Source organism: Gopherus flavomarginatus, chromosome 4, assembly GCF_025201925.1.
Source record: "Gopherus flavomarginatus isolate rGopFla2 chromosome 4, rGopFla2.mat.asm, whole genome shotgun sequence".
NCBI classification, from domain to species: domain Eukaryota; kingdom Metazoa; phylum Chordata; order Testudines; family Testudinidae; genus Gopherus; species Gopherus flavomarginatus.
In genome coordinates this window covers 167,724,671-167,752,534 of record NC_066620.1, presented here as the reverse complement: position 1 = coordinate 167,752,534, position 27,864 = coordinate 167,724,671, and the positions used below count along the sequence as shown (strand labels likewise).

The 27,864-nt window shown below is 39.3% G+C and overlaps 1 protein-coding gene across 1 annotated transcript in view; it reads left to right on the top strand.

The window, feature by feature from the left end:
• The window catches only part of LOC127049727 (isoaspartyl peptidase/L-asparaginase-like), a 221,266-nt gene that overhangs the window by 63,403 nt on the left and 129,999 nt on the right, over positions 1 to 27,864 (top strand). Inside the window, exon 3 of the mRNA XM_050950970.1 lies at positions 23,435 to 23,598. Within this exon, the coding sequence (XP_050806927.1) occupies positions 23,435 to 23,598 (164 nt within the window). The remainder of the gene's footprint in view (positions 1 to 23,434; positions 23,599 to 27,864) is intronic.

Sequence of the window (27,864 nt, the reverse complement as noted above, 5' to 3'; positions counted from 1 at the left end):
GTCCTGTGTGTGGGGGTAAAATCTTCATTTTCAGGTTTGAAAAATCAGAAGTCCAACACCAAAAATATTTTGGTAAAAATTTCCATAAATATAATTGTGTTTGTTCTGCTGTACAATCTAAGTTCTTGGCCCTACAGACCTGCCATGATGGCCCAGTAAAGTCAATGGGGCTCTTAGCTGCATGAATAAGCGTTCCAAAATCAGGACATGAATTTAACATGCTGTGAAAGTTAAGGCTATTTTTCAGAATTAACTCTGATAGAGGACCTGATACTACTGGCAAAACTGCCATGAATATCAGTGAGATCAGCATCTCTCTTTATACCCCTTCTCTCACATTCCTTCTTCCAGTTGCTTTGTAACTCCCTGGCATGCCTTCTGGGTTTTCAATAAATTTTTGTGCCTTCCAAATGGCCATCCCTAGCATGTTGACTTCCTGCAGAGACAGCATCCGTTTTTTTTGGTTTGCTTGACCTGGAAGGCCATGCGTATTTTCTGCTGGACCAGACCTTTAAAAATTACATCATGCTCTTAATCATTTAACAATGTGGGGCTTTTAATTACTTGAAGCTTTCTCATGTAATATTTTGCTTAGTTGTTTTTGGGGCTATATACATTTTGGTTGTAACACAAGTCTGCTGCAACTAAGGTTCTGATATAATTTATTTTAAAGTGAAATGCCACATCCACATCTTCCAGCGCCCATGAGTAATATTTGCATATGTTTAGGTTTCAGCTTCTCTGTTATATTTTTATTACATTGAATTATACCATTTAAAGAAGATTATAGCTTTCCATTTAATACAGACGCAAATGTAGGTGCCAATATTGTAAGTAACTAGCAGGCAGACTCCAGCAACAGGGTGACGTCACCACAACCCCCAGCACCCATTCCTTGTGGAATCGTCAATTGCCGGATCAGGGGCTTAAAACATAATTTTTATTATTGTTTAGTAAATGACAAACATACAAAAAGACTCTTAGGATGATGAAGAAAACACAAACTGTATTTTTTAGACTTTATGGCATTGTATGTATCCGGAACATAAAAAGTACACTATCTTGTACATTTGTCATATAATAAACTACCTCCAGAATGAAAAAAGCTCTTTTTTTCCGACAAAACATAAAATTTACCATAAGCTCTGTGTTTTACTTTTGTTAAATACAAAAATAAACTTAATAGATCATTTCATTTATTTGTCCGACTATTCACAAAATCACGACAATCTGACAGCAGCTTCTATTTGCTATTTAGAAACCATATAATTTATTTATCCTCTATCAGTTTTAAAGTGAGAAGACTAAAGATAATAGTTTGTTTTACTGTAGATCAAAGCTCGAATACATATGTTACAGATTTCTGTGTATAGAGATAGACTGAAGCAATCTTTTTGACACAATCAGTGAAAGTCAAGGTCATCAATCTGTTTTCAACAAGTAAAAGGCCCATTTTCAGATTTAGGTTGCAATTTAGAATGAGATGAATGACAAACTCTTATGTTTGTGATTTCATATAACCATTGAACTAGTTAAATATGGGACAGTTTTTTGCTGTTGGCAGTATATTCTTGTCTTGATGTACTATGTATGGGATTTTTACATACCTACTTGCCACCGGAGTTAATGATAATTATGGATGTAACTGTTCATTTATTATCATAAAACGTAGGGTTAGAAGGGGCTGCAAGGATTATCTAGTCTAACCCACTGAAAAGATGCAGGCAGATGGTTATCCAGCCTCTTTCTGTGAAGTGAAGGAGCTTCCACGACTTCCCTAGGCAGTTGGTTCCATTGTCCTATTGTTCTAACAGTTAGATTAAATCTCAGGAAAAACTTCCTAAATCTGCTATGATGTAGTTTGAACACATTGCCTCTTGTCCTGCCCTGTGTGGCAAGAGAGAACATTTTTTCTCCATCTTTTTTATGACAGTCTTTCAAGTATTTGAAGACCACTATAACATCCCCACCCCCTTTAATCTCCTCTTTTCCAAACTAAACATACTCAGTTCTTTCAGCCTTTGCTCACAGGGCTTGCATTCCATCCTTTTGATCATCTTTGTCACTTGCCTCTTGATCCTTTCTGGTTTCTCTACATCTTTTCTATCACTCTATTCAGCTCTAGAGTGATACAGTCACCACCCATGACTCATATGTTATGCCTCTCTTAATGCAACCCAAAATTGCATTTGCTTATTTTGCAACAGCATCACATTGCTAACAAATGTTGAGGTTGCAATCCAGCACAACTTCCAGATTCCTCTCAGCAATACTGCTGCCAACCCTGTTATCCTGTTGGCCATTCTGTATTTGTGCATTTGGTTTTTCTTTTGTCTTCATTGAATTTCAGTTTATTGTCTATAGCCCAATTCTCCAATTTATCAAGATCCCTTTGAATTTTAGCTCTATCCCCCAAAGCGTTTTAAACCCCAGCCCCCTCCAGCCTTGTGTCGTATTTGATCACTATGCTCTCTATTCCTACATCCAGGTCATCAATGAAGATGTTAAATAACACTGAGACGGTATATAGTGAGACTGTAACTCTAGTGCAGGGGTCGGCAACCTATGGCACGTGTGCCAAAGACAGCACGCGAGCCAATTTTTAATGGCACACTGCTGCCTGCTGGAATGGGCAGGGCCAGGACCCCAGACCGGCAGCGGGCTGAGTAGGTCTGGCAGCCAGGATCCTGGCTGGCGAATGGAACCCCTGAGCGGCAGTGGACTGAGCTGCTCAGTCCACTGCTGGTCTGGGGTCCAGGTCGCGGGCCCTGCACAGCTTGCTGTCGGTCTGGGGTTCTGGCTGATGGACCCTTGCCAGCCAGGGTCCCAGCTGAAGACCCCGCTCAGCCCGCTGCCTGCCTAGGTGAACAGAACCCCAGACCAGCAGCGGGCTGAGTGAGCCAGCAGCGTAAGATCATCATTTTAATTTAATTTTAAATAAAGCTTCTTAAACATTTTGAAAACCTTGTTTATTTTACAATACAACTCTAGTTTAGTTATATAATATATAGACTTAGAGAGAGAGACCTTCTAAAAAACATTAAAATGTGTTACCGGCACACAAAACCTTAAATTAAAGTGAATAAATGAAGACTCAGCACACCACTTCTGAAAGGTTGCCAATCCCTGCTCTAGTGCTTTATTTCAAAGACAAGATCAGTACTAGTGTGGGACACCTGTGTGTTGATATCTTAGTTGCAGTTATTTTTCATAATGTACAAGTACTGAAAGACTAGAGACATTGAATAATTTATTGACATAATAAAGAAACACCAAGTTTTGTCTTCAGAATTCTTCAATCTGATTGTTCTTTCAACTCTACTAATAATGAATCTGAGAATATTTTTTCCTTATTGGTTGTAGCCATGGGAAACATTAATTTCTAGAATAACTGAGAAACACTGGCTAAGGTGTTAGTTTTAAATGACATATTAGTAGCTGTCATTTAAATTGATCATTAGAGACATAATTGAGAGTAACGGTCAGAAAGTAACTGCTCTGTCATTGAATTTTTAGTGCTTTGTTAAAATTACAGATCTAATGCAACCTGCACCTTACTATAGTGTATGATCATAAGATATCAGAATCTTTTTAATATGAAACATTTATGGGAACTGGTATTTTAATATTTTCTATTATAAATCTTCACATCTTAGTCTCAGATGCTGTCCTGCCTGTGTCGAATACTAGATGGATGGATGGATAGACCAACCTTTCAGTGGAAAATACAATTTCCTGCAGGGCCTGCAGTGTGGGACTCACTCAGTTGCTGAGATCCTGAAAGGAACCAATAATAGTTTTATATTACAGTATAGTGTGTCCTTCTGACATATGTCTCTAGAGGTTATGGCAGAAATCTGGACACTGTTAGGTGTTTGGTCGGTTGGGTTTTTTGGTTTGTTTGTTTTTGTTTTTGTTTTTGAAGTTAGCCTACAGAACTTTGAATTAAATAGTGAATTAACATACTTAAGTTTTTATACAATACATTGTGTAAAATGTTAGGAAGGGGAACAATAACTGTTTCCCAAGATATGTTACTGTTAACAGTTACTATTAGAACTGGTCAGATTATTCATTGTGAGCAGTCTGTCAGATTTAGCCCTTTTACATTCATGAGTTTCCTGTGAACCAAACATGATTTTCATGATTGTTTTCGTTGAGTGTAGTTCTTAGATGAATAACTTTTACAGTTGTATTTTTTCATATGAATTTTTGTGAATTCTTTGTGGTGAGTATTCAGAATTTGGTAGTTGTTCTTTGTGCTTTGTCACCTACATTAGGCCACTCCTTATGGTTTCAGTTACCTGACTGGATAATCCAAATTTTATAAACCGAAGCAGTGCCTGTGAAATCATTAGGTCATAAATTTTCTGTCTCTAAGACAATAGATGCTGTGAATTCCCTATTGCAATGATTGCCTACATACACCACTAGTGTTTACCATTCTTATGACCTTCTATAATGCTATTAACATTAATACTCAGATATAACTTAAGAATTAAAAGTATATTTATTACACCTCATCTCAAACCTGTTCATTGCTGGAGTTATGTTTTCTCCGCTAGGAAATTCAGTCATATACTGCCAGAATTCCAAAATCATTACCAATATTTACAGATCATTATTAAAATAATTAACAAAAGTGATCCGCCTAGAGTAGAGCCTAATTCTTAACAAAGAAAGAATTAACTGGGGGCCAGGAAAAAGAAGAGGTGTGTCTCCTGTGCTATCCGGGAGCATGCAAACTGCTTGCACACCCTAGTGTGACCAAGGACAGATGCCAGTGAGCCTGGTGCCTGCCCTAGAGGACAGGGCGGGGGGTGATACAGCCACGCCATAGGAGCTGCCTGGGCTGGGTGCTGACTCCTGTGAGCAGCGGCCTGACACACTGCTGCTTTTGCTCCTGCAGATCCTCTTAGCTCCACAGACATCTGCTTTATATCCATGGATATCCGCATCTGAGGATATAAATTTTCTGCCTACACAGGGCTCTACTAGGGAGGCAGCAAGTTATCCGAGGAAGCAATCCTTAGCTGTTTGCTGCAGGGTCCTTGGACTGGAACCCAGAGTTGAGAGAATGATTGGATCCCCTTCAAGCCCCTAAAGGAGATAGGATAAAAGTCTCTTCATAAAGGTGTGTAAGGACCATTGAATCCAGAGTGAGGCCAAAAACATGTCGTAAAGTTGTTGGATTATTGCTTGGTGGATCTGTGTTATCCCAGAAGCAGGGCAGGAGGTGAGGGGGACTAGACGTGCCCTGGTTAGAGGGCCAAGTCACAAGAAGAAACAAACCACTATGGGGCCAAAGCAGCTGTCAGCAAGGGGCACCAGAGGAGAAGACCTTGTTGCACCATGCCCAAACAAAAGGGGGTGTGCCATCTGGTGAGGCACTCTTCTGCATGAATATTAAAGACAATGATATTATGGGATGATACTGACAGATTTGTTAAAACATTGATTGCCATTATTCTCACAATGTGCTTTATTCTACTCTCACTTAGTCGCTTATTAATCAGATGACTTATTCTAATCTCACTTAGTCCTGTATTAATCAAAACTAACTTTTTTGGAAGTCCTTGACTTTATACTGGAGTAAAGCTGTTGTAAGTGGAAGAGTCAGTTCCAGTATTTTTGAAATTGGTGGAACACATTGAAGAACAGCTTTAAAATTCCCTTTAACAAATTGATTTCAGCATTATTATTATTTATACATTTATATTAATGAACCAGCTAGAAAACTCAACCGAGATCAAGCCACGTTTGCTAGTCCTTGTGCAAATGCATAGTACTAAACAGTCTCTTCCCTGAAGACGCTGCAATGTAAAAATCTGCTATTTATGTATTTGAAAGCAGTGTGGCCTAACTGAGTAAGAACCCTCAAGCAGGCCTGTCGAGAGAAATTTGGGGCCCCAGTGCATCATGTTTTCTGGGGCCCCATCCCCTCCCATTTCATCCCATTTCATTCCAGTTACAGGCATTTGCTGAGGGGGCTCCTGAGCTCAGGTCCCCAGTAATTGTCCCCCATCTCCCTCCTCTTGTCAGCTCTGCCCTTAGGTCAAGATATAGATATATATATATAAATATATATAAAAAAATAGATGTCTTCAGTTAGATTCCTAAGTCCACATTTAAGCACTTAAATAGCACCTGATTTTCTAAAGCACCCCGAAGCTCCATTGAAGTAAACTGTAGGGAGTCAACGACCTGTGGGGAGCTCAGCATTTTTGAAAATCATCCAGTTTGTTTGGGTGCCTAAAAATGGAGTTAGGAACCTAACTTTGGACATCAGTTTTTTTAAAAAATCTTTGTTTCAACACCCAACATATGGAGCCATTATGGTCTTGAAATATAGTCATTGCTGATAAAGTTTGCAGTTGACACAGATTGGTGGTGTAGTAAATAATCATAAGGACAGATAATTTCTAAAGAGCAAAAAAGATAGCTTAGTAAGCTGAGCTTACTCAAATAAGCATTTATTTTAATATAGCCAAATGTAACCTTTCATATCTGGGAACAAGGAATGTAGGTCACATAGGAAGGAGGACTATATTCTGGAAAAAAGTGACTCTGGAAATGCTTAGGTGTCATCATGGATATTCGAGTACACACGAGCTCAAGTGTGAAGCTGCCTGTAAGACGGATAATGCGATCCTTGGATGTATAAAAAGGAGACTATCAAGCAGGAGTAGGAAGTTAGTATTACCTCCACATATGACACTGGTGATATCATTCCTATTGTAATGTGTTCAGCTCTGGTGTCCTCGTTCCAATTTTTTTACATCCTTTTAATAGAGAGTCACAGCAATGCTATTAATGACAAGTCTGCAAAACCTGTCTTACAGTGAAAGACATAAGAAGCTCTTATATATCTCAAAGAGAAGGATAAGATGTTAGTTGGCATAGTCTCTAGTACCTGCACAAAGAGAAGATTGCAGCAAAGGGCTCTTTAATGTAGCAGACAAGGGCCTAAGGAGATCCAATAGCCGTAAGATGAAGCTAGACAAATTCAGACTAGAAATAACATGCTAACTTTTTAGTGAGCTTTAACAACTTCTGGGCCAACTACAATAAGATTTGGGGTTTGCTTGATAAATTACTGGCTAAAACTCTACAGCTACTGTTATGCAGGACCTTAGAAGTCTATGTCAAATTGTGAATGGCATTTCTTTTGTGATTGCCTTTTGGATTGTAACCTTCCCTACTGCCTTCACTTTGCATTGAAACCTCCATCATGGGTTAAGATATCCTGAGGATGTTGAAAAACCAATCAAAACCTAACAAGCACAGTCTGTTCTGGACACTGTGTGTTCATGCCAAGAGAGGGATACCTCCTAGAGAGCTAAATGTGAGAGTCATCAACTATGAAAGACTCTCCTTTACTTCACATTGGAGGGGCCACTGACTCTGAATGGACTCTCTTCACAGAAACCTATCTGCAGGGGGTCTGTAATCATGTAGTCTAACAAACATGGCTGGTATAACCACCTCACCCAGAGGTGATTGTTTTTTTCTCAAAAGATTGTGGTTCTCAAAGCACAAGGAACCTATCTCATTGCCTGAAACAGAAGACCCCTCTGGATAGAGTGGAGACAGGAGGGAATTTCCATAATGGACTTGAACCAAATCCAAGGACTCACAAATTGAGGGGTGACATCAAGAGTTCACTTTCCTTTGATCTGTATTTTTGTGTGTGTATTTAAGAAGTTCCTTTGCTAAGCCTGTGTTCCTCTAATTTACTACCAGATTGTCTCTGAAGGGTATGTGTTGGCATCCTTTCGTCTGTGAGAGATGGTGGGAATTGCAGCCTATGATGTAGATGGTTTGCAAAGTCTCACGTGACTGAATAGTCCAATCTGAAATTTTCATCTTTGGCAGTTAGTGCAAATGTGTGTATCTTGGCTTGGAGCTGCTTGCTTCCTACAGGCTCTTTTCTCTTCAAGCTGTAGGAGCTAGCTTCTGTCATGGACTTTGATACCCTGATGGAGACAATGTCACCACTTGTTACGATATACCCTGTTGGAGACAATGACGCCACTTGTTACAAAGGGTATAACTTTGAAGGGTATAACTAGGAAACCGGAGCTTCCATGGGAGAACATGTCTAGGCAACTGAATGGTTCAGGAGGGAAGATGCACTGATTCAAGAACTAGACAGTTGGATTTCAAGGTTGCACTGCTGTAGAAGGGTGTCAGAGATGGGCTCTACAGCTGGGGAGTGTGCTTGAGGACTCCCAGGTAGGAATAGTGATCAGTGACTTTAAAATCAGGCATGTGCTTAAGTACCTTGCTGGATTGGTGACTCAATCACATTACTAAATGAAGGACTTTGCATATCACAATATATTTACTAAAAGACCAATTTCAGAGTCTTTGGTCTCCAGCTTTTATTGTTAAAATTAAATGTAATCAAAGAATATATTCAATAGTTGACTATAATATATTTTATTAAGAAGAGCAACTTCACATATAAAAAGTCTGCCAGAACTCTTGAAAGCAATCCACCTCAGTCTGTTATCTCAATCACAACAAAACAAATCCTTAATCTGAAGTATTGTACTTCTGACAATATTAGGACAATCCATAATATTTCAAATGGGACAGGCACTACAGTTGCTTGTAGTTCCACTATTATTACAGATTCCTAGGTATGAAAAGGATTGATGCATAATGATACTCTTTATTAAAAGGCACTTGGGATATGTGTTCTAAAAATATGTAAAAATTAAATCTAATTTAGTTTGACATAGAAATGGAAGTAACTATGTGAAGTAAATAAAATATATTTGCATATTAACTGAGTCAAGGAGTAAAATTCAAAATGTAAAATATGTAGAAATGCTCTTACAGTTAACATTGCTACATCTGACAATACATTTTTCAATGTGTCATTTAAGACAAGATTTTCATCCACCTGCATAAGGCACCCAAAATGAGTGTATCACATGATTTTTTGCATAGCAATTTCAGTGGGTGTAGCAGGTGGATTCATCCTTAAACCTTATTATTACTGTATGTAAAGTTTAGTAATTATTAGGACTATCAAGAAATTTAAAAAATGAATCATGATTAACCACATGAAATCACACTGTTAATAATAGAATACCATTTATTTAAATATTTTGGATGTTTTCTACATTTTCAAATATATTTATTTCAATTACAACACAGAATAAAAAGTGTTCAGTGCTCACTTTATATTTATTTTTGATTACAAGTATTTGCACTGGAAAAAAAACAGAAATATTGTTCTTCAATTCACCTAATATAAGTACTGTAGTGCAATCTCTTTATCGTGGAAATTGAACTTACAAATGTAGAATTATGTACAAAACCTGTATTCAAAAATAAAACCGTGTACAATTTTAGAGTCTGCAAGTCCACTCAGTCCTACTTCTTGTTCAGCCAATCACTCAAACAAAGTTGTTTCTATTTGCAGGAGATAATGCTGCCCTCTTCTTATTTACAATGTCACCTGAAAGTGAGAACAGGCTTCTCATGGCACTGTTATAGCCAGCATCCCAAGATATTTATGAGCCAGATGCACTAAAGATTCATATGTTCCTTCATGCTTCAACCACCATTCCAGAGGATAATGCGTCCATGCTGATGACGGGTTCTGCTCGATAACAATCCAAAGCAGTGCAGACTGACACATGTTCATTTTCATTATCTGAGTTCGATGCCACCAGCAGAATGTTGACTTTCTTTTTTGGTCGTTCAGATTCTGTAGTTCCCACATCAGGGTGCTGCTCTTTTAAGACTTCTCAAAGCATGCTCCACACCTCCGTCTCAGACTTTGGAAGACACTTCAGATTCTTAAACCTTGGGTCAAGTGCTGTAGCTAGCTTTATAAATCTCACATTGGTACTTTCTTTGCGTTTTGTGAAGTCTGCAGTGAAAGTGTTCTTAAAATGAACAACATGTGCTAGGTCATCATCCGAGAGTGCTATAACTTGAAATATATGGCAGAAAGTGGGTAAAACAGAGTAGGGGACATATAATTCTCCCCCAAGGAATTGTCACAAATTTAATTAACGCATTATTTTTTTTAATGAGTGTCATCAGCATGGAAGCATGTCCTCTGGAATGGTGGCCAAAGCATGAAGGGGCATACGAATGTTCAGTGCATCTGGCACAGATATACCTTACAACGCCTGCTACAAAAGTGCCATGCAAATGCCATGGTTCTCACTTTCTGGTGATATTGTAAATAAGAAGAGAGCAGCATTATCTCCTGTAAATGTAAACAAACTTATTTGTCTTAGTGATTGGCTGAACAAGAAGTAGGACTGATTGAAATGTAGGCTCTCAATTTTTACATTGTTTTATTTTTGAATGCTGGGTTTTTTGTACATAATGCTACATTTGTAAGTTCAACTTTCATGATAAAGAGATTGCACTACAGTACTTGTATTAGGTAAGTTGAAAAATACTATTTCTTTTGTTTTACAATGCAAATATTTATAATAAAAATAAATATGAAGTGAGCACTGTACACTTTGTATTCTGTGTTGCAATTGAAATCAATATATTTGAAAATGTAGAAAACATCCAAAAATATTTAAATAAATGGTATTGTATTATTGTTTAACAGAACAATTAATTGTGATTAAGTTTTTTAATCACATGATTAATCACAATTAATTTTTTTAATCGTTTGACAGCCCTATATAATATTAAATAATAATAATAATAGTGTTCCTAAAGTGCTCCTTACAAGCTTTCTTCAGTTAGAAGAAGCAAATATCCATTTTACATGAGGTGGACTAGTTGTAGCTCAGTGCTCCTGAAAACCGTAGTTTTTGTTACTGGTGAAATGCTGTCATAGAAGGTGATATGAGCATCACTGGCTATTACGTCCCAGTTTTCTTGGGAGTGGCATTTGGATGATCTTTCCAATTAAATGGGATGAGACATTCTCTCAGCAATTGGTGCTTGGCTCTGACCTGGATTATTCTGGGCTGATTAGACAGTTCATTTTTCAAGACAGTAAATGAAGATTTTGCAGATTTTATAACAAAGGAGAATAATGTTGCTTAGGCCTCCTTTGTGGTCACAGAATGAAAATATGTGAATTCCTTCCACTGTCCGCAGGGTTCTGGATCCAGTATCCATTTTCAAGCATTTTCCCTTAAGGGTATAGTTTATGGCATGTTCAATTTGCAAGGTTTCACAATGATGAAAAATGTTGATTACAGTGTGAAGTGTGAAGAATGCCATGATTATAGTGATAGTTATATGAATACATGTGGAACTCTTTAGCATGTGTGATGCCTTGGTCCACCATATGCCCATCAGGATAGGAAAGTAATGCAGGTATTTATCTTCATGTGGCATGTATTTGTACCATCACATCACTGTATCCTCATGTATATTGTAATAAAGGAACTTAATTATAAGGCCCGGATACTTTGGTTACCTATTTTTGTGTGAGAAACAGTGGGTTTTGGATTCAAATAGTAGTACTGATGCAGTCATTATGCTACCAACTCTTCTGCATCTCTTCTACAATGTCCCTATGCATATTCTGCTGACAACCATATGGTGTTTATGCCACCTAATCTCTGGGTTGAGCAGCTGTCTGGAGTTCAACAGGACCCCTTCTATTCACAGTACATTCTGTAACATTTGTTCAGTATGCTAAAGCTGTCTTCTGAGCTGTATTCAAAACTAGATTTCTGTATGTATTGGCTCTTGATCTGCATTGGTAAAGATTCCTCGCATGATTTGAAGGCTGTGTTCTTTTTTACATGGCATTTGCATGGATTATTCCCTGTTAATCAAGAGTGATATCCTAAGACCATATGATACAATGATGAGGAGTATTGTACAAATATCTTGAAATTGAAATGAATGAATAAATACATAAATGCCCCCTGAGTCCTTAGTTTGGTGTGTGGCAACCTCATATAGAAGCATTAGTGACATTGCTAGGTCATTACCTACTTTGGAATTAACTGTTGGGCTGCCTCATAGAACGTATCCATTATAGAAAAGAAGCATAGACTCTGGTGTCATGAACATATGGTGTTTGTTTTCTGTTACATCAATTACACATAGGCTGCTAACACACTACATCCTGGCTGCTTTACGATATTAATGACCCAGACACAAATATAGCTGCTTTTCATTTCTGCTTTTCTTCATTTTGAATAATTCCCATGGAATACCAAAATAATGTTTACAAAGACATATGGACATTGTGTTAATATAGTACATGCATTGTAATTGCAAGACATTACAGTGCCTTGCAAGTATCTATTACCAGCTGTACACTTACCATTTTCCCCTTGTGTAGCTGGTTATGCACTTAATTTTCATGACAGCCAGGCAGTGAGAACCTATCTTGCACTTTAATGGAACATGATAGTTATGTTCAAGCCCAAGCAGTAATAATTATCTCCATTGACCATAATGTTCTGCTCTTTCTTTGTATTCCTAATATACTTATAGCCGTTTTGTTAATTTGCAGAAGTTTTCATTTACCATGCTCAGGTCATCTTTGTAGTTTGGATCACTTGGATGCATCATAATTTAGACTTTTTTAAGGAGTTTGACTTAGTATGTTTGGCATTCAGATTAAAAAACTAGCACTGTACAATATCAATCATGCACATGTTAAATGGAAAAAGAACTGGTTTACAGACCTCAAAAAGTAGTTGTTATTGAGGAATCATTGAATAGGGATGTTTCTTGTGATGTTCCTCCTGGATCAGTACTAGGTGTGATTGGAATGCAGCATATAGTTCTGGTATCCATGTTTTGAGAAGTATAAAATTGGAGCGGGTGCAGAAAAGGGCAACAAAAATGAATTGAGGGCTGGAGAATTTGCCTTACAGTGAAAGACTTAAAGGGCTTAATCTGTTTAGTTTATCAAAGAGAAGACTGAGAGGTGACTTGATTACAGTTTATAAGTACCGTCTCAAGAAGAATATATCAGTTACTAAAGGGCTCTTTAATCTTCTATAAAAAAGGGATAACCACCAATGTTTGGAAACTGAAGCCAAACAAGCAAAAACCTGAAATTAGGCACACATTTTTAACAGAGAGTGATTAATCATTGGAACTAACCTCCAGGGAATGTGGTGGATTCTCCATCTTTTGATGTTTTCAGATCAAGACTGAATGCCTTTCCGGAAGATATGATTTTGCCAAACTCATGTTATTTAATGGCTGGTGATATACAAGAGGTCAGACTTGAGGATTCAGTGGTCCCTTTTGGTCTTGAACTCTATGAATACAAATCTACGAGCTCCAGAGGGAGGAGGATTTCCCATGGCCATATAGGTTGCCTTTTCAATCTGCAATGTACATTAGGTGATTTGCTGTTCTCCACAAAGGGAAAGACAGTGAGTCAGTGTGTACCTGTGTGGATTGAGCTTCCTGCAGTCGTATGCTGCTATGGTGGCCAGGATTCTCAGAGCATAAAGTTCTAATGATAATTGGACTTTGTTGTTCAAGACTACCTTGCTAGGCAGCCCTTGCAGTAACTGAAATACGCACCATAACCCCTGGGTCAGGGTGGGGCAACAATGGGTCAGGGTTCAGGCCCTCAGACAGGGCTGAGCCATGACAGTAGACCCAAGCCTCCAAAAGACCTGGGAAAGGGGGAGACTGCCACCCATTAGTTGGGTAGCAGGGGGGGACACGGGCTCTCCCGCTCCACTGCGTCCCAGCCTGGGGCCCTAGCAGCAGCAGAAGACCCGCTGCTGTGTCAGTGGGGATCCTGACTGCAACACACTGACATAGGCTCTGGCAGTGCTGCAGTCAGACTAGGGTCGGTGGTCCCTGGGCTACTTCCAGACTCCCCCTCGGTTAGTACTTGGGTCAGGGTGTTGTCCTCTGGAGGGTCCAGCACCATGGGTTCCTCCACCATGGGCAAGTGGCAGGCACAGGGCAGGTCCGGCAACTCCTCTGGGTAGTGAGCACAAGGCAAGTCAGGCCAGTCCTGGCCTGCAGCTTCAGCCACAGGGGTTTCCCAGTTGCAGGCTAGATTGGAGACATCTGGTCTCTCCGGTGGCTGGGGCCTAACTGAGCTCTGAGGACGAGCCTTTATACTTCTGGGTCGCCGCCTGACCCTCTGAGGGATGGGATCAGAGCTCCCTAGCTCCACCCACTTCGACCTCCGGATGGGCTCTTCCCTCTATGATGCGGTGGGGAGCCACACCGCCTGACTATACAGTAGTTTAACTTGTGGCAGTACTTCAAAGTAGGTAATGAGAAAAGGAAATGGTGGGAAGTGGTTGAACTTGTTCAGGGCCGTAGCAACAAAGAACGTGGCCCCCTCTGAACATATGTCCAGGGCCCCTTACAATACAGAAACTGGAATGCGGTATTTATTTTATACAATATACAGGGTTCATATTATGTATACATAAGCCTACAGTGAACATGTATTCCGTATTTACGCAAAGCGCTTCTTTCGAGCCTTGTTCTCCGCAAATTGGTTAATCAATGCGTCATAGTCCAGAGATCTGGCAATCTTGTTTTCGATTGAGATAACTGTAAGCGCAGAAAGCCTGTCATCTGTCATGGTTGAGCACAGGATATTCTTGATCAGTTTCATTCTGCTGAAGCTCCTTTCAGCACCAGCGACAGTAACTGGTGTGGTCAGAAGAATTCTGATGCAAATGCAAAGATTCGGATATATCTCCTGAAGGCTGTTCTTGTATATGTACGTTAAAAAATTGTTTGCCGTGACAAGTCCTCTCTCTTTCTCAATGACATAAATAAAACGATTCAATTCCATTATAAGTTCGTTGGCAACAATGTCTCCCATTTTTCTTTCAAAATTTTTGCTGTGATTCTCCAGTTCATTTTCTCTGTGACACTGCTTCAGGCTGTTAGCGTTGTACAGAAATCCAAACAACTTATACCACTCCACGATCTGGTCAAATCGCTACGAAACAGAAGATATGGCCTGATCAGTGAGGACAAGAAAGAACTGCTATTTGAATTTTTCTTCGGCAGAAAGACGACTCGAATATTCAGCACATTCGTAATCAAACATTCTCTTCTTACGTCGCACCCTGGTTTCTGGAAACACCTGCTGAATACCCATATGCTCTGCTATTTCACATGCATTTGTGACCACAGAGTTATATCCTGTATTTCGATAGTCTTCCAAAAACTTCATTGTAGCACCAACTTCTGCCTGCAGTACGTCAATTGACACATCTGGTGACTGAATTAATTTGCTGTTTTTATTGACGTGAAATAGTATATCGTACCACGTGTACACAGTCAGAACAAAAGGCCACATAGTAGCATGGTCTAAAAGCGCACCAGCTTCTGTTGCTGTATTGCCATCTTTCTTTTCGAGCGCATATTCTCTCAAAGATGACAAAGCATTGCACAATTCTTCAAGGTGATAATGCAATGGCTTCACAGCATCAATTCTCGACTCCCAACGAGTGTCCGATAATCCTTTAACAGATATTGGCATATGTTCTTGAAGTATATCCCAACGTGAAGGTGAAGAAGAAAAGATAACGTATATTCTGTTAATCAGACCGAAAAAGTCAATGGCATATTTTGATGACTTTGCTGCGTCTGAGATCACAAGATTCCAAGTGTGAGCTCCACATTGTACATACAAGGCACGGTCATTTATTTCTAGCATGCGGGCTTGAACTCCTTTATTCTTTCCTCTCATATTTGTGCCGTTATCATAAGCTTGGCCTCTCATGTCAGCAATGTCTATTCCTAAGTTGTTTGCCTTTTCAAGAAACGCTTCCAATAAGCCCTCGCCAGTTGTATCATGAACATTAAGAAAACCAACAAACGCTTCACGAATATTGACACCATCTTCACCATTGCATTCAACAAAGCGTAACACCACAGACATCTGTTCTTCATGTGACACGTCAGGAGTACAGTCCAAAATAACTGAATAATATTTTGCTTTTTTAAGCTGCGCTATGTTGGCCTCTTGAATGTTACTGGCAACAAGTTGAATCAGCTCGTTTTGGATCTGTGGACTGAGGTACAGAACATGTCTCTGCCTTCTTAATCCTCTGTAAAAGTTCGCTGAGGACAGTATCATACATTGCAAGCAATTCAAACAGTCCCAAAAAGTTGCCATTTGAAGGATCACCAAGCTTTTCATTACTTCCTTGAAATGCCAAGTTTCTTTCGGACAAGAAAATAACGACATCAACCATGCGTTTGACAACATTTCTCCAGAAATCTCTTTCTTTCAGAAAAGCCTGCAATTCGAGTTGGTCAATAGATGTACGGTTTACTATGCCTGACCGAAGGTCAAACCATTTCACCGTACAGTCTTGATGACCTTTGCCTGTTTCATGCTGCTGAAGTCTTTTTGACAGTGCTTTCCAAGCAGATGTTCCACGACGTAGCGGTATGTTGCCAGTGCCAAATAATTTACAACAAAAACGAAAAATGGCATCTTTCTGAACTGAGTACATTAACCATGAACTTCTTATTTTCTCGCCATTTGCCATGGTTCGATAGAAATGAGTACTTGTGAACCTCCGTCTTTCCTTGTTAAATGGAAATTCGTAACTTTCATTCTGCTGCGGTGGGCCACGTGCAACAATGTCACACACTTGCCTGTCCAATATTATAGACGGCCAATCTCCTGGATCATCAGTCAGTGGTTCAGATTCAGATACTTCTTTCCCTGCAGCAGCTGGAATATCTGTCACAGTTTGTTTGGTTGAACAACTGGCTTCACCTTTGACCTCACTTGAAGCACTTCTGGATACTTCTGGATACGATTAGTCGCTGCTAGCACTGTCCGTTTCATGTGCGTGTACCTGTACATTGGATTGCAGGGCAAAATACGTTGACAACTTTGGAATTTTCTCAAGTTCCTTCTCGGCATCTTTTGCTGCCTTTCATTTACTAGCTCCGCTCTTATACATTCTCTTAGACATCACAAAGCACGCTTCTGTGTTGGAAACGATAAAAAACTAAACAACTAAATTAATAACATTTATCCGCCGACCGCCATTATGAACGCAAATACACATTCTTTGAATGGGTCCAACTAAAATTCGAAACTGACCGACAGACAACTGATGTAGCCAATAGCATTATGATGTATCATAAGGACTTCACGGTTTTGTCAGTAAAACCGACACGGATTGTACAATAGCGTCAATAAATGTCAATAACCTAGTTATACCTTACATTTTTTTTGCCACTTTTAGGGGCCCCCTTCCTTGCGGGGCCCCCTCCGGTCGGAGGGTACGGAGGGCGATCGCTACACCTCTGAACTTGTTGCAGGGGAGGCAGGTCGGAGGAAGGATTTCAGGCTTCAGATGCAAAGGCAAACTCATATTTGAAAAGGTTCTCCTTATCCCTATAGCCACTGTGTTAAAGGAAAAGAGAAATGGGGGGAAAGATAGTGAAAATCTTCCTCTTGCATACACATTCCTCTTTTTATTTATTTACATAATGGATTTCTTTGAGTCACTGAGGATCAGATCCTAGCTATGCACCACTGAGAGCCAATGCACAGCTGTGGTAATACCAGCAAAAGCCCATACAGATCAAGGATTCGTAATCACTGCCCATAGCCATAGGTTATTAAAAGAGCCTACAAATGACCAACCTCTTGTAGCTTATTGCTATATTGTATAGTAGAGAGTCCTGGCATAGTGAGCCCCATTCTTGTGCTTTTTCTGAGCTTCATAGGGACACATCTCACTTTGTTATGCTGCCAGTAAACCTCAGTCTGTGAGGGTGAATCATCCCTTATTTTGTGGCTTTTATAGCAGTCTGTTGCTTAGAATGTATCAGGCTGTTTCTGACACTCTCTCATGTTGCCATAGTGCTCGTCAAATTATCAGTGAGTTAGCTTTTCATTGGCAGAATAGTTCCTTTCTTAGGACTGCTGTTGGATATATGTCCTGATTGGTTGTGCCCATGTACCTTTCCATAGCTTACAGTGGTATTGTTCTACCATCCTCCATCTGTGTCCTTATTGGCCCCGTACAATCAGTGTGTCCCTTCCCTAATTGTTCATGTGATACATAGAGCTGATGCTCCTACACTAAAGCAGGTGTTAGTGGAAAATAGCTGCTGTAACGTATTTAACATGACAAGGCTATGAATTATGCAGATTTTACCCCAATTATCTTCACTCACTGCCCTTCATGTGCCCTAGTTGTTCTGTGATAGGAAGTGAAAGGAATGTGCAAAGAGAAGACACCCTATCACACTCTGCTGGGCAGCACATGATATAGCACATCTGCAAACACTTACCTGCAAAACCAATATTCCTTGCGTTGTCTTGGCACAAACTCTCTGCCTAATAATTAATATCAGATGGGATTTGCTGCACTATGTTGGAATATAGCATCAGCATACATTTGAAAATTCAAACCGTGGCTAAAACATACCCTGTGACATCAAATAAACATTCCAGTACTGCAAAATGTGAGTATTATATAAAATGTACCTGAAATGTTGTAATTTGAGCTTGAAGCATTAACACAATGCACTGTGTTGCAGAGCAATACAAATTCCTCAAACAGTAATAGAGTGTCTCTTTAAAATGGATCCAACTTGGTGGTGCAGCATGAACATCCAGAATAACAAGACTGTTGTGTTACTCTTCTCATTGCCATTCTACTTCTGCCCCAGGAGAGAAATTAAAATAGTTCCTGAAACATAAAGCAAAGCTATAAACCATGTAAAGCAATATCAACATTTCCCAGAAGCTCTATGTATTACATTACCAATTTTTTTATTCATGAACTTTGCTCTAATTGCGTTAGTATCAAAGTATATTATTTTTATTGATGATAATAGTGTATGAAAGTAATTATGCTAGTGATTTTAGCATATTAGCTTATTTGTGATACTGATAAAATATAAGCTTTAAAATATTCATAACAAGTACAATTTTCATATTATACATATATATAGTTTTGCTTCCTAGATGTATTTGTTTAACACTCCATAATATTCTTGTAGGATCTGGGCCTGAATTCCTTGTGCACCTAAATGTCATGATTAATTCAGTGAGACTGTTAGAGTGCACAAAAAAAGAAAAAGTGGGCCTATAACCTACCATGGTGTGTTTTTTTTTTATTCCTGTATTTCAGTTGTAATCTCTTTGAGGCAGGGACTATCTTTTTATTTTTTGAGTGATTCTCCTTCCTATGTGCTACAGTCATGCAAATTTATAATAATAATGGAAAATATTTCTGTCAATGAGATGCAGGCTGTAGAGTATTCTCTGAGCCAACGGAAGCCTTAGCACTTTGAATAAAACACTGGAAAATATACAATAAGTATTATCCTGTATTGCCAAGGAGATTGACTGGAGGATCTGGTAGGTCTTTTCCATCTCTATCATCTATGATTCAGCATAAGCCTGATCCAAAGATCATTGATCAGTGGAAAGAATCCAGTTTATTTCAATGGGATTTGAATCAGATCCTATAAACATTCCAGACTTTGCACTGCTTTTTCTGTGAACATAAAGATATTGTAAAATGTTCAGGTTAATTCCAAACAACAAAAAGAGGATTTTCATTGTACTGAACATGAATATTAGGAGTATTTTATAATACTAACTGAATTTATTTTTACATATTATTTTAGTACAAGGAATGTTCAAGGGTAGTTTCAAGAAATATGAGCTTGTATTATTTAAAACAAAGTATAAAAAAATCTAAAGTACCTTCGAACCTATATCAACAAAAGTATTATAGATAAATATTAGACTGAGGAATTTGGTAAATAAGTTCAGCAACTTGTATTAAATCTGATGCATATACTCATGGGAAGTTGTTTGACTGAGAAAATTCATGTATAGTACTACAGTTACAAGTTTAACCACAAATTTGACTCCGAGGTTATGGATTGTATTGCATAATAGGTAGGTTGAGATTATTTATCACTTCTCTGTCATGCTCTTTGGTTAGCATACTCGGGCTGTGGTGCTACATATCAAATCCCTAATCCATTTGGGTTAAGAATGACATTTGGGGCTTTATCATAATGGATATGTTAGTGTTCCTCCAATAGAGTTTTACAAAATAGGATTAGATTGTTATAAGATTATTATATGGGGCAGAAGCCGATCAGAAAGAGTAACTTTAGACTGATAAATAATATAGCATTTTCAAAGTGTAGGATTTTTTTTTTAACCTGGCCTCTTTTGAAGTTAAATAAGATTCGTCCTCTAGTGCTGGAGTAAAGTGAACATCTATATTCACTAAAATTTAGTTTTACATCCACACAATACACTAAAGCAGCAAAGAGTCCTGTGGCACCTTATAGGCTAACAGACGTATTGGAGCATGAGCTTTCTTGGGTGAATACCCACTTTGTCGGATGCATGTAGTGGAAATTTCCAGGGGCGGATATATATATGCAAGTAAGAAGCAGGCTAGAGATAATGAGGTAGGTTCAATCAGGGAGGCTGAGGCCCTCTTCTAGCAGTGGAGGTGTGAAAACAAGGGAGGAGAAACTGCTTTTGTAGTTGGCTAGCCATTCACAGTCTTTGTTTAATCTGAGCTGATGGTGTCAAATTTGCAGATGAACTGGAGCTCAGCAGTTTCTCTTTGAAGTCTGTTTCTGAAGTTTTTTTGCTATAGGATGGCTACCTTTAAATCTGCTACTGTGTGTCCAGAGAGGTTGAAATATTCTCCTACAGGTTTTTGTATATTGCCATTCCTGATATCTGATTTGTGTCCATTTATCCTTTTCCGTAGGGACTGTCCGGTTTGGCCAATGTGCATAGCAGAGGGGCATTGCTGGCATATGATGGCTTAATGCCACCATGATTTCAACAGCTTCCACCCCACCATCAACCTCAGCCTGTACCAATCAACAAAGGAGGTCCACGTCCTAGACACCATGGAGCAAATAAGTGATGATCACGTTAACACCACCCTATACCGAAAACCTACCGACCGCTATACCTACCTTCATGCCTCCAGCTTCCATCCCAGGCACACCAGACGATCCATTGTCTACAGCCAAGCACTGAGGTACGACAGCATCTGCTCCAACCCCTCAGACAGAGACCAACACCTACAAAACCTTCACGAAGCATTCTCAAAACTACAATACCCGCACGAGAAAATAAGGAAACAGATCAACAGAGCCAGACATGTACCCAGAAGCCTCCTAGTACAAGACAAACCCAAGAAAGAAACCAACAGAACTCCACTGGCCATCATATACAGTCCCCAGCTAAAACCTCTCTAACGCATCATCAGGGATCTACAATGATCCCTCACTTTCACAGACCTTGGGTGGCAGGCCAGTCCTTGCTCACAGACAACCTGCCAACCTGAAGCATATTCTCACCAGTAACTGCACACTGCACCATAGTGACTCTAGCTCAGGAACCAATCCATGCAACAAACCTCAATGCCAACTTTGCCTACGTATCTACACCAGCGACACCATCACAGGACCTAACCAGGATAAAAAGGATAAATGGACACAAATCAGATATTAGGAATGGCAATATACAAAAACCTGTAGGAGAACACTTCAACCTCCCTGGCCACATTATAGCAGACCTTAAGGTGACCATCCTGCAGCAAAAAAACTTCAGGACCAGACTTCAAAGAGAAACTGCTGAGCTCCAGTTCATCTGCAAATTTGACACCATCAGCTCAGGATTAAACAAAGACTGTGAATGGCTAGCCAACTACAAAAGCAGTTTCTCCTCCCTTGGTTTTCACACCTCAACTACTAGAAGAGGGCCTCAGCCTCCCTGATTGAACTAACCTCATTATCTCTAGCCTGCTTCTTACTTGCATATATATACCTGCCCCTGGAAATTTCCACTACATGCATCTGACAAAGTGGGTATTCACCCACGAAAGCTCATGCTCCAATACGTCTGTTAGTCTATAAGGTGCCACAGGACTCTTTGCTGCTTTTACAGATCCAGACTAACACTGCTATCCCTCTGATACTTGACACAATACACTGATACTTTTTGTTTGCTTATTTTAATATTTACAGACTTCATTTTCCTATCTAAGCCAGCACATTGCCTGCAAAGTATTTCTTCAGTTGAAATATTTTTTCATGGGATGATTTGAGAAACAAGTAAAACTGATACTGTAGAACAAAGCTCTTCTTTCATATTTTCAACTACAGTAAAAGGAATTTTAATTAAACTAATTCTAATTCTGCAATACTTGTGGCTTCATTAAGGAAATCCCAAAGTACTGCTATCACAGTTGCACTGACATCACCATTGCACTGTCATCACTGCAACTTGACTCTTTTCTAATGTCTCTTCTGACCTAACTCACTCAAATAATGGTCCAGATCCTTCCTACTTCTGCCTCGGGTTCAAATCCTCCCTTTTTCCGCAGGTTAGAGTAAAAGAAGAGTCACTTTATGGCTACTACTGTAGCCCTGTGACTGTAGTGGCTGCTGCTTGCCCCACAGGCAACATGTCTATCTTTCCTTTGTTTTTGGAAAATGCTTAGTGCATTCTGGGTATTACTACAGTCTAATTAGTAAGAATGTATCTTTCCAGTACTCTTGCTCATGTCTCTGATGTATAGAACATGCAGAGAGTCACCAGCGAGATTGGATCTATAGTGGACTTGGTATGTGGACCCTCTGTGTAGGATCCCCACATCCTGCTCTATTACCCCATGCAAATGAGTAGAATAACACCAGTTCTGCAGAAGGCCATTGGGTAGGGAACAGGATTTCCTTCCATATTTTAAAAAGGGTTTTTAAACTGCTTTCTATAGTACTCTATGGAGAAACATTGTATACAACCACAGAATAGGAATGTGGTATCTTTTGTTCTCAGAAGTTCTACAAGTAAAGCACAATTTAATAACAAGAGTAGTAATTAATACTATGTTACTCATCATGCTGACTCTGAACTTAAGGAAGAGAAGAAAGAAAATAGTGAGAAAAGAAAGAAAAATAAAAAAAAATGAAGGCAAAGAAAAATTTTTAAAGGAAAGAAATGGGAAAAATTAGACAGTGAGATTGAAATGAGAAAGAGGAGAAATAAAGAGAAGTGGACTAAAATCATTGTTTCTTTATTATTGGTATCATGAGTAATTGTCCCAGAGAAAATTAAGTGGGCAACTAAAATTTGCTTTCTTGTAGATCCCAAGACAAATTAAACTGTACTTCAAACCTTAAGTCTGAGATTTTCAATGCTGACTAAGAAATTTAGATGCACCATTCCCATTAATTTCAGTGGAACTTGGAAGTCCAAATTCCTGAGGCAGCTTGTAAAACATCAACCTAAGAATCTTTTAAACCTGCAACATCTTGATTAGACCAAAAACTCTTTGCACGATGGTCTGTTTCTTCAAATGGGACTGTGATTCTAATTAGGGCCTCTGGGTGCTAAAGGAATAGAGACTTTAAATATAATAAGATTTTTATGTATCATGCGGTTGATAGCATTGAAGGTTATTTTTACTATTCAGTTTCTCTCTCTGATATTTTTTAGACACCGTATGTGATGCTCACTGGAGTGGGTGCTAACCAGTTTGCTGAGAAGCTAGGCATACCTCAAGTGCCTGTAGAAGAGTTAGTAACAGACCATGCCAAAGCTGAATGGGAGCAATACCGCAAATACAAGCAGACTGTCAAATCACTTTTTAACACAGAATTGTAAGTAGCAATTATAGATATGTTACTGATCTGGTTGACACAAACACTACATTGGATTTATGCCTTTTGAATGAAGCTCCAAATACTAGTATGTCTGGACAAAAGGAAAGGAAAATGTAGCATAAATTGTCACATGATATTTGATTTTGCATATTTCTTGTTTTAGCAAAACACATGGAAACTGAAGAAAATCTTTGCTACCTACTGATTTCTTAATAAGTAATTTTGTGTTGAATCTAGTTAGGGCTAGATCTTGGACCACACTGTGCATATTGGGTTTGATGGCTGAACTGTTTTTTATAATTCATGTTGCAGGCGTACACATGAGGTGAACATTGAACTTTGAAGTACCAGCGGAAGCAAAGAGAGGGATTATGAGATCACATCTGGGCAATGGTTGAATTTAAGAGTTTGCTGTCTTAGAGGCACTCAAAGATAATCTTCATCTAAGATTGAACTTCCAAAAGCCATCAAGTCAAAATGTAGCAACCACAGATGCATTCAGCTTGAGATGGTAGGCCCATGGACAAGCACTTCATCTTTATGGGACTAAGGAGACTCATCTTCTGGAGCAAACTGAGACAAAATAGAGAAAGTGGAAATATTTTTTATTTAAAGTAACATCCAACCCAATGATGTTAGCAATATCTGTAGGAAATCTTAAAAAAAAAAAAAGCACCTATGTAATTATCTGCACTAGCCTTCAATGTGTTAAATCTATTTATCAGTTTAAGCAAACATTTTAAACAAAAAAAAAAACCTAATGTGGTGGTATGGTAATCATTGTTACTGGGATTTTCATCTGGACAAAAGTCTAGTATATATTATAGTTTAAAACTGGAATGTTATTTGATTGTCTACTATATATTTTAAACTATCCAATAGAGATATGTAGTTATAACCATGTGAATTTTGGCTTAAATCATCCCCTATTCAGGAAAAAAAATCAATATAGGGCACTAGATTTCTGTGAGCTCACAGTGTAATACCGAGGTTAAGACAGTAAATGTGGCCCTTGGATTTATAAAAAGGGGAGTAATAAGTTGAAGTAGGAAGGTGTTGTTACCACTGCATATGGCACTAGTGAGACCATTACTGGAATATGGTGTTCCGTTCTGCTGTGGACACAAGATGTTGACAAACTGGAAAGCACTCAGAAAGTGTGACTAGAACTACTCAAGGTCTGGAAAACCAAGTTTACAATGAGATAAAGAAGCTCACTCTATTGATCCCAGGCCAATGGGGGCTGCGGAAAGCGATGAAGGCAGAGGGATGTGCTGGCTGCCACTTCCTGCCACCTCCATTGGCCTGGGACTGCGAACCGTCACCAGTGGGAGCCGCGATTAGCCAAACCTGTGGACATGGCAGGTAAACAAACTGGCCGGCCCACCAGGGGCCTTCCCCTGGCAGGCCACGTGCCAAAGGTTGCCGATCCCTGAGGTAATTTATAATTTTAGACTAATTTATATAAGAAGCATTACATTAAAGTTCAGTTAAAACTATCCTCTCTTCTAGAATAGTGTAACATGTTAAGGTTGATGGAGAATTGCTTTTCTTTGGTTTGGATTTGCAATGGGCAGCAAAGTGTTTTACCTACCGTATATCTAGTTGCTGTTCCCCCAGAGCCAGTCTTTGTTTCTGCTTTACAGAGATCACTGTCACCCATTTTTAGATAGTCACCATTTGTTTGTCATAGACAGGGTCTCAAGAAAGTGGTGAGGGCAATTATTTCCCATTTCTTGACTAAAATTGGAGAAAATATGGGGACTCTCTTGACAAATGTCATCACTATTCTGCTATCATGTAGGATTCACTGGGATGTTCTATGTTATTTTTATTTTCGTTACCTCAGAAGCATAAAACTTTCAGTTTTGCTCCTTTGTCCTCAGCTTCTCGATCTCTTTCATTTATCTGAAATCAGAGGCAGATGAGCTTAGAAGTCTGAAGAGACAGGAACAACTGATACATACATGTTACAATTTTTAGTAAGAGGTTATTACATATAGCAAAGTAAACTCTCCATACAATGTAGAACAGGGGGCTTACCTGAGCTAATCACATAACATTAGATTGGGTTCTTTGTAAATTGACAGTGCTGGCCAACCTCTTGAGTTAGTAGTGACAATGAGTTGTTTCGCCAAGTGGCAATGTGTTTCAAAATAAATTCATCCCCTATTCCCTTCAGTCCTCTTTTCTTATATCTTCCTTTCTATCTTACAAAGTGGAATGTAGAAAATGTATCTTTTTCTTTAGCCATCCTTTCTTCACTCCAATTTCCTCTAATTTTCTCTCTCCTTTGCAATACTCTTGCTCTCCTTATCTCCCTTCTCCTGTTCTCAATCCCTTTTTTATCTCCTGCTTATCTCCCTCCCCATCCACTTCCCAGTTCTTTCCCCTTCCACTTCTGATTGCTCAACTCTATTTACATAACTTATAATACTATAAACTAAACATTTATTTTACTATTCTACAGTAACACTGGACCAGATTCTCTGCTAGTGCAATTCCCTTGAGCTCAACTGAGCTGCACCCATATACATCAGCAGAAAATTTAGCCCACTGATGTACATGTGGATAGCACCTTCCCTCCTGCAGAATCTCAAATCATAGGTGCAATCACACAGAGTGTAAGGGACAAAAGAAAATTGTTTACCATGGCGATGCTCCTTTTTAGACCATTAGTAAGTAACCCCCTCACAACAGTACCGTGTACCTCTCAGCTGTCTCTCCACTGATGGAAACCTGAATGGAGCTGAGAGGTCTAATTTTTTTAAAATTCCTCTCCTTTCCTTTTCCTCATCCTTTTATCTTTCCATCTGTTAAAAGAAATGCCATTTTCAAGCTGCCATACCTGACCTCATAGCCTCCCACTAACAGGATTAACAAACACAGTAAAATGGGAAGTCATTGCTCGTTCCTACATTACTTGCGGGGCAATCTGGATTTTTATCCTGGATTGTTGATGAATTTGGCATTTTAGGACCAAGTTCAAACACAGATTCCACTGTCTTCTATACAAGCACTGGATTGAGGGGCTGGTGTTCAAACAGTGATAGGTGCTCACAACCTCCACTTTTCCAATGGGCCTGCAGATAGTGCTTCCCTAAAAGCTGGGTGCTCTGGATAGGGAAGTGGCATGATCAGAGTGTCTCTAGGAACATTAATCATAAGTTAGGGCTCCCCTGGGAAGTGGAGGACTGTAAACATAACTTTCTCTCCTCCGTAGTAGCTTTCCCCACTGGTGCAGAGGAGTGATTCAAGCCTTACACCTTTTATTTAGTTTGAAAATGCACGAAATTATACATTTGGAGGGATGCTGGGTCTTAAAGAGACCTTCAGCTCAGCATTCCCTTTCCCCTCAGTTTGTGGGGAGAGAAAGCTATAACTCATTTTATAAATTCATGCAACATCATGATCCAGTTCCTCTATTTTGCCAAAGCTCTTCCTGCAAAGAAAAAGAGGTTTAAAAAGCAAACCTATTAGGAGTCCATCTTAGAGTGTAAGCTCCTCAGTGCAGTGACCTATTTTCTTTGTCACAGGTGTGCATGCTGTTTTACAATATAGAAATAACCACCTACAACACCTCCGAAGTGTTGCCCCACTGGTGAAGAGATCAGCTGGTGCACAGCACAGCATGCCATAGAACAATGGAGGGACTTGAGTCAAAGACATTATGATAAACCACTATTTTATGCAGAATGCTATGGGATTCTTAATGTCCTAGCATAGCACAGACAACTTCATTTTGTTAGGCCTCCTCTGAAACTTAACCATTTAAATTCCTCCAAAGATACCTAGCTCAAAAGGATAAATAATTTTGTGAAGCTGTTGTTCTAGGAATCTAGATACTTCAAACCCAATGCTTATCACTGCAAAGCCATTTCCTCAAGCTCCCACATCCTTCATGCTGATTGTCCCAAAAAACTCGCAAAAACCAACCAAACAAAACACACACACACATATTTTACAGAGAGAGGTATAAGGTAAAAAGAAAAGAAAAGGAGACTGAGAAAATGGATTCTCTTGCTCAAAGCGAAGGGGAATAGAGTGGTGTTCCAGGCCAGTGGGTTAGCACAAGGGAACATATCACTCCCTTCCCATGTAAAAACTAGAGGGAATAAAGCAGTCAAAACCCCATCCATGCTTGACAAAAGTAGTGGAGATCAAGACTCCACAGGTAGCCCACTTCCTTTATTGCTGAGCTCCTCTCACCTCCTTCCCGCATCAGTGGTAAGATAGCCCACTCTCAGCAGTACTGCCATTGGC